At 51.6% G+C, this 8,099-nt stretch overlaps 1 protein-coding gene across 2 annotated transcripts; it reads right to left on the reverse strand.

The window, feature by feature from the left end:
• Nucleotides 1–4,228: 4,228 nt before the first annotated feature.
• On the reverse strand, nt 4,229–6,942 carry LOC129149017 (granzyme B-like). 2 transcript variants are annotated; one of them, XM_054715607.1, is made up of 5 exons: nt 6,854–6,942; nt 5,787–5,931; nt 5,185–5,314; nt 4,754–5,011; nt 4,229–4,405 (listed from the first exon to the last, which is right to left on the reverse strand). In XM_054715607.1, exons 1-5 carry the CDS (start codon nt 6,906–6,908, stop codon nt 4,244–4,246), a joined length of 750 nt encoding a protein of 249 aa, XP_054571582.1. In that variant the 5' UTR covers nt 6,909–6,942; the 3' UTR covers nt 4,229–4,243. The 2 variants fall into 2 exon arrangements, with proteins under 2 accessions (XP_054571582.1, XP_054571581.1); XM_054715606.1 differs by lacking the exon at nt 4,754–5,011.
• Nucleotides 6,943–8,099: the final 1,157 nt, after the last annotated feature.

Below are 8,099 nucleotides of genomic sequence, written 5' to 3' on the forward strand. Positions count from 1 at the left end.
AGTAAGAGCAGCAGGAGTTTTTGTCCCCTGTAGTAACTTGATGTCATTGGAGAAGTTCTTAGGATTATAGTGAGGGTGGAGGATGGCTCTTTTCACCAAGATGACCTACTGGGTCTTCCCTGCTCCTTGATGGTGTGGGCCCCTAGGGAGACACTGATTGACCTGCACAGAGAGCAGAGTGATGAGTGGGCAGGAGGGAGAGTCATAGGAGATATAGCCCTGGAGTCATGAAGGCAGGTGACAGCTGAGGGAGGGCTGCGGCTGGGGGAAATGGAGGCCGCAGGAAGACAGTGGCTGAGCGTCTTAGCTTCTCAATGACACTGAGGTTAGGGAGCTGGGAGCTCACTCTCATGCACTTAGGAAATATCACAAAATTGCTTGAATTTGCATTTTGACCCGAATGCATGCATCCCTGGTTCACCGTTGCTTTATTTGCCCAGTGTGGTCCCTCCCTCTCTTCTTAACTATGTCACTTTGCTGTCACCTCTGAGCCCAAATCTTACCTGTCTATTTCCCAGCCTCTCATTGCCCCAGTCATGATCTCAGAGGGCTTCTCTGATGAGCTCTCATTGGCTTGAGTTACCAGGAGCCTGGGGAGCTGCCTTGGGCTGCAGCCTGTGAGGAAAGGATAGGGTCCCTGTAGTGGTCTCAGGAGTGACGAGCTGTCAGGACCAAGTTCACTCACCCAAGGACACACCACATCTGGTCTCCTTCTCATCTTGAATGTGAATGAAGGCCATGTAGGAATGGGGCTTGGCTTCATGTCCCCCAGTGATCTCCCCTGAAGATTAAGGCTTGAAGGTAGGTGACTGGCAGTGTCTGTGGTCAGGAGGGAAGGCTTAGAAAGGAGATGATTGAAGTGGGTGAACTAGGTGCCCTAAAGACAATGGAAGGAGGGTCTCTTAGATCCTCCTTTACCCCAGGAACTTTCTCTGAACCTCAGGCCTCAGACCCCCCCCCCCCCTAAAAATGAGGGTACAGTGCCTTTTTCCAAGTCCTCCTAAGACACAAGGCCTATCTTGCAGATGGTGGAGCCCCAAGGGGTGAAACAGGACTCAGTCTCCCTGATGCTATGAGCCTAGGTTGACACCTGATTTGTGCTGTTTCTAATAATCTATCCATGAGCTCATGGAGTTGGATTTTCTAAAATCCTCTTGTCCTAGTGCTTAATACATCCTAGGTTCTCAGAAAACATTTGTTGGCTGCATGAATGATGGACTCCAATTAGCTTTTGCCTGATGTCTGGTGGGATTCAAGGCCACAGGGATGGGGAGAGGGCACAGCCAGAGAAAGTGGAGCAGCCGAGGGCCTGGGAAGCAGGGGAGGTGGGGCTGGACATGGGCGGCTCAAGCTAAGCCGAGCCAAGGCAGCCAGGGAGCTTCTGTGCAGCCATCCCGCCACATCTCAGGTCAGTCACACCTGGCTTCTCTCCTGGGCATGGCCTGCACTCACTTTCAAGATGAGCAGGAGACCAGGTGTGGTGAGGAATTTTAATAACTTGTCTTTTGTATGCTCTAGTGGCTAGCCGGTTTGGCTCAGTGGATAGATAGAGTGTCAACCCATGGTCTGAAGAGTCCCGGATTTAATTCCGGTCAAGTGCACTTATCTCGGTTGCAGGCTCCATCCCTGGCCTTGGTCGGGCACATGCAGGAGGCAACCAATCGATGTGTCTCTCTCACATCAATGTTTTTCTCTCTCTGCCTCTCCCTCTCCCTTCCACTCTTTCTAAAAAAATCAATGTAAAAATATCCTCGGGTGAGGATTAACAAAAAAAAAATCCTCAAAACAAAACAAAAACAAAAAAGGAAAACTTGTCTTTTGTAGCTTCACATCTTTTGCCAAATGCCTTTCTCTGGAAAACTCATTTTCTAGGTGATAAGAGAGCGGCTAACAACTGCTAGACCTTTTAGTGCACACCTTCCTCACGGCCATCCTTGTTGAGTGTCTATCCAGCATCAAACTTGTTAATCTGCGGGATGGGACCAGACATTCAGGAAGTTCCTGGGTGCAAATGGAGGAAACGTCCCTGCCAATGCAGGGCAGAAGGGACAGGAGTACAGGGGGTTTGATGGGGGTGGGCTCAGGCCTCTGGAATGGGGATGGTCACTTACCAGTCATACCTAGGAGGCGGGAGGGGGGCAGAAGAAAGACCAACAAGAGCAGGAGTGGCTGCATCTTCCCCAAAGGCCTGCCCAGGTCAGAGCTGCTGGTGTTTCTTGTGTCTAGACACAAACCCCTGAGGGGAACCGGGGAGTGTGGCTCAGTGACTTCCCGCACCTCCTGGACCGCGCCCCTCTAGTTTTGCTGGGTGTCATCACACCAGGTGTTTGTGGAAGTTCTCAGGCTTGGTTCGGTGACAATGGCACTGCCACCACATTTGCACTCCCACTGCTAAGCCACAAGGTGCAAGAAGGAGTAAGAATGTGAGGGCCTTGGCTGCAGCCAGCAGCGGGCTGGAACCTCAGAATCCCTCAGTGACTGAACCAAGCCTGTTTCCATGTGTGGGCTCCTGGCTCTTTCCATGCTGATGAAATCGTGAATAATCATTTACAGGCCAGGTCCAGGCATATGAGAGACGTGGCTCCTGCCCTTGAGAAGCTGACATCGGCTGCAGTCGATTGAGAATCTGTGGCTGGGGTACGAGAAGGGAAGGGCTTTGGGGAGGGGCTTGCTCGGTGGTGTGAGGTAGAGGGTGGACTCGCCTGAGGACCAGGTGGCCTGTACACACCCAAATACCCCAAATGGTAGTTCCCATTCCTCTTTTACCACCACTCCAAACTCTTATTTTTGGAATATTTGGCATCTCCTTTGTAGATGTAAATATTGTATGACACAGGGGGCTTTTATTACTGCACAATTTTGAACAGAAGTCCTGGACTTTTGTTCATTGGCTCCAGTGTCCAGAGAACCCTGTCTCTGATGTCCCTGGCCTAGCAGTTACATACATTTTCAAACAGATTATCCCAACACTCTCACCAGTGTGACCACAGAAGGAAGAGCAATGGGAAGGGAGGCACTAGGAGTTCTCAACAGCCCAACCCAGTTCTGTGCAAGGAGCAGCACCCAATGAGCACATAGAGGAACTTGCTGAAGGATCAGTGATGATGATTTCTGCGTGGTGCAGGTCTCAGTAGTTTTCATTTTCTTATCTACATGTTCCACATTTAACTACTTTTCTGTGATGAATATGTACTACTTTTTTATACCCAAAAGACATTTTCCCAAAGATGAAGCATACCTATCAATGGCAGATGTTTAGCAAAGTACTTCTTTTTAGCCTGCCCTTCTGAAGTTGTATGTTTTAATATGAGATTCCTGTTCTTGATCTAGTCATACAATAAAGATTTGGGTTTCCTTTATATACAGAGAGACAGACAGCTACACACACACACACACACACACACACACACACACGCACGCACACGCACACGCACACACACACACACACACAATGGGAGGTGGAGAGAGGCTGGCTGAGACCGAGATGAAAGGGCACCCTCAAGGTCAGTGTTGGCTACAGGTGGATGGGCTGCCAGGACACCAGGGGCTGCACTGGGCTCTGGGCTCAAGACAGGGCTGTGGCAGGCACTCGAGCTGGGCCTGGGAGTAATGAAAGGCCTCCTGACCTTCTCAATCTGCTCTGATTGGTGGGGGGAGTGCTGCATGGGGTGAGCTATACCTTTCCATAACCTTCCCACCCATTGCTCTTTGGGTGGAGAAGTGGCCCCTTACCCAAGAGCTTTTTAAAGGACCCTCCATCTAATTTCCGGATTATTTTATGCTGCATATTGGCATTGGGGCTGGGTGGGATAGGGTGTAAGTGTGGCTTGAAGTAGGAGGGCAATGTGGATGAGATAAGAGGGTCCTCTAGAAGAGGGTCACTTTTGGGGGGGCAGATGTCTCCCCTTTCCTGATGGAGCTTACCTTAGGCCTGGCAGGGAGCTGGCACTGGGAGGAGTATGGGGAAGGAGCTGGGTAGCGGGGCAGCAGGAATTTTATTCTAGAGGTGGAAGGTGCGGTTCCATGAGGGGGGAAGCTCTAACAGATGGGAAATGTGAACAGATGGTTGCCGCACACACAGCAGGTAACTAACACATGTTTTGGTGAATACAGGAGGAATCAGTGACTTCCACTCTAGAGATGCAAGTTTATTACGTGTCTGGCAGCCTCCCCTCAACCCCTCTGCACAGTGCAGTTCTGGCCTGCGCCCCAGAGGAGACGGATAGATCAGTTCCGGAGCACCTCAGACTGGTCTCTGCAGTTGGAAACGTCTCATTGTTCTTTCTATCCAGGGCAGAAAGCTGGAAATCTTAGTTTCAACACGAGGAGGTTTCCCCCCTTTTTTCCCAAAGGCGACAATGCCCTGGGCCATGTTGTCACACACGAGGGGGCCTCCAGAGTCGCCCTGTGGGCAGAGAGAGGAAACACTGAGCTGGGCCTTCTCCTGGCCCTCCCCTCCTTGCTGCCCCAGGGGTGTGTGGTCCCTGTGGGAGATCAGGGTCAGGGCAGGCCTTGTCCCCTCCCTAGGTCTGGTGTTTTCCATTTGATTCTGAATGTCTCTTTTCCCCCCTCTAGGAAGCCTTTGCCCACCCGTGGCTGTGGGACAGCCTCTCTGCTCCCCGGAGAGACAGGACCAGAGTTTGGACGGTGGAAAGGCAGAGGACATAGGGCTATGGCTAGTTCCCACTGCCTCAGGTTACCTGCAAGCTTGGTTGTGCCCAGGCCTGGGCATGGACAATGCTGGAGATCTCACCTTAAAAGTAGACTGATTCTTTCCTGGGTCCCCCACACAGATCTCTGTGGCTCTGTTGTAACGGCGTCTGTAGCAAGAGACACACTGCTCGTCCTCCTGGATTTCCAGCTCTACCTCGTGCAGTGTGGCTGTGGAGGTGTTCAGGTCGAGTCGCCCCCAGCCGGCCACTCTGCACACCGTCCCAGGCTTCACCTGCTCTCCCCTCCTGGGCAGCCTGAGGAGGCTCACAGCGGCAGTCAGGGTGGCCTTCCTCTGCAGCTGAAGGCAGAGGACAGGAATTCTCATTGAGCTGGGGCCCAGGACTCTAGGACAGTCATAGCCCTGGGACAAGGAAAGGGCTCACACTGGGAGGGACGACAGGAAGGAGGTCACAGGGGATGAGAAACCCCAGGCTGAAGGTGTGCAAGAGGCAGTGGAAGGATGAGCCCTACCTGCAGCAACATGATGTCATTGACCTTGGGATGATAGTTTGGGTGGCGGATGGCTGTTTTCACCGGGATGACCTGCTGGGTTCTTTCACGCTTCTTGATGTTGTGGGCGCCCAGGATGACTGTGATGGACCTGCACAGAGACAGCCAGGGACATGGAGGCACAGCAGATACAGCCCAGGGGCCAGGAAGAGAAGAGGGCAGCTGGGGGCAGGGCAGGATTGGAGTGGAGAGGAATTCTAGAGAATGGGGCGGGGGACTGAGCATGCCTGTGCCCTGTGCATGTTGGCAGCTCAGGCTAGGTGTCATTTCCTGGAGCAGAGCTTTTGTGCTCAGTCACACCCTGAGCTTGTCTGTCTCTAAGCAAAACCGTGAATTTCTCACATTTGTACCCTGGTCTTCAGGGCACAACCTTGGCCTCCTTCCTAAGTCCCTTTGATCAGTCCCTCCAGTCTTCAACAGGCCACTTGCATTGACCTGTCCCTCTCCCCAAAGCTGACCTGTCCTCTGAAGTGCTCCTCAGTGACCCTAGGTCTGCAGCCCCTGAGAGGAGGGTTCCCTGTGAGGTGTCTGCAGAAGGGTGGGCCCCAGGTTGCGCTCCTCACCTTCCCCAGCAGTGAGCTGCTGTCAGCACAAAGTCCTCACGCACAAGGAAACCCCCACATCGTTTTCTGTCTGAAATCCTGATCCGAAGAAATGCCATGTAGGGACGAGAGTGAGGCTTGACCTCATGACCCCCGATGATTTTCACTGCAAGAAAAATTCTACTCTGCCTGCTGTGCCATGGAGCCAGAGGCTGGAGAGGGGGAGACTGGGATAGACAGGGGCTGGCGGGGAGGACTTGGGTGGCAGATAGTGATGTCTGTAGTCATCAGCCATAACCAGGAAGACGTCCTGCAGGTTTCTTGGGCAACATTCCTGGCTTGCTATGTGACCTGACCCACAAGTGAGATACTCCCTCTGACAAAGAGAAGAGCAATCCTTCCTTCATTCCTGTTGCAGCTGTGCACATAGAAATGGGATTTGTGTCTGGAACAAGAAATTTCGTGCCTGTAGATCCTGGAAAATCCTTCCTGCCACGCTCCTTGGGCCTCTCTCCCTTCTTTTTCCAAAATTCAGAGCCATTGCTGGTTTGTACTATTCTGAATATTGGGACTGAAAAATTACCAGAGAGAATTTGAGATCAAACCAGACTCAGGGGACCAGGATGCCACCAACTCTGGGATCAACTTGATCTCCAGGTTCTTTACAAAGCTTGGGGAAGGGGGTGGAGATTGAGGGAGATTTTAAGACATTGAGTTAGAACGTTAGTGGGCCTTGCTTTGATTATGGAAGCCTGCCCCCTTCACCTAGCTGCGATTTACTGTGGAATTATTTCTCATTTCAAGCGTCCAACATTCTTTCAAATACCCTTGAAAAAAAGCCCATTTTCCAGATGGCAAGGGACGGGGAGAGCACCCATGTGTCCTCCTCAGGAGCAGCCGTCTACCCTGCTATTCCTGTTGAGTTTTCATTCAGCATCAGTCTTGCTTGTCTTTGAGGGAGGTGGGATCTAGAGTTGAGAAAGTGCCTGGGGATGGACCAGGGCCAGGATGTGTCTGAGTGTAGCATGTGAGCAGGGCGGTGCCAGTGTCACGTGCCATTGGGTTTCTGGTGGGGGTCAGTCACTCACCTGCCTGTGCCTTGGGGGCCAGAAGAAAGGCCATCAGGAGCAGAAGTGGCTGCATCTCCTCAGGAAGCTGCCAGGTCAGAGCTGCTGGTGCTTCGTCCTGGTCTTCTGAGCCCAGGGTTCTCTAGTGTTGTGGCCTTTATCACACACAGCTCTCTCAGTAACCACATAAGCACTGGCTGCCATTGACTCAGTGGTGACTATGCCAGCTGAAAACAGGAACCACAGGCTACAGATAGGGCGGTTCATGATGCTGCATCAGCCAGTAGGAGGTGCCTGAGCCCCCAGAAACCTGAATGTCATGACACATGCAAGGACCCCTCATTTCCTTGGCTCTCTCTTAACAGTTAGGGTGATTGTTTATTGAGGTCCCCTTTTTGTGAGGGTCAACAGTATTGGAGATGAGATTTCTTGCTTCTGCTGGAGGAGACAAAAGCATCAGTGATCAGATAATGATGGTGAGGGCTGTGGGTGGAGGGATGGACAAATGGTGTGGCAGTGATGCAGAAGAGGCCTTGATCTAGTGACAGAAGAGCTGATGGCTTAACAAAACCATCAAAAACATTTATTTTTCTCAAGAATCTGCGTTTGGGCTGGGTTTAGTGTCGATATCTCCCCTCAGCTCCCCTTGATGGCAGAGGAGGCTTGAAGCCTGGAGCCTGCCCAGTGATTGGTGCCAGATGCCTGTGGACATGCCCGTTCCTCTCTGTGAGGGCCTGTCATGTAGTCTCTGCATAGGATTGTTCAGTCTTCTTTGCAGCATGATGGTGGCTTCCACAGAGTGAGTCTTTCTTCCAAATCGACCTTGGCAGACATATCCTTTTTCTTTCCTAGACATTGTAGCCATATGGTGTCCTTTCTACCTTATTCTACTCCTTGGGGGCAATCAAAAGCCCTCACCCAGATTAAAAAAGAAAGAGCATTGCAGTCATGTAATAGAGCCTGTGGGATGGGAGATACATGGTGGCAGTCAAAGCAGCGCACAATCTGCCCTCTGCTGAGGCACATGTAGAGTCAGTGAGAGGAGCTGAAACCACGGATCCCTGTAAGCCGCGGTCACAGTTTTTGGAGAGTTGGGGTCTGCTCAGTCCAAACCTCGTGTATGAGGATGGAAGAGGGTTGACTCTCCCAACAGTTACTCTTTTGTGAAGTGGGAATGAATACCAGGAATCCAAATAGTATTTTCCCAGCACTATCCAGAGGACTATTACATTTCTGATATCTTTATACCAAGCTAATATATGCATTT

Source organism: Eptesicus fuscus, chromosome 5 (assembly GCF_027574615.1).
Source record: "Eptesicus fuscus isolate TK198812 chromosome 5, DD_ASM_mEF_20220401, whole genome shotgun sequence".
NCBI classification, from domain to species: Eukaryota; Metazoa; Chordata; class Mammalia; order Chiroptera; family Vespertilionidae; genus Eptesicus; species Eptesicus fuscus.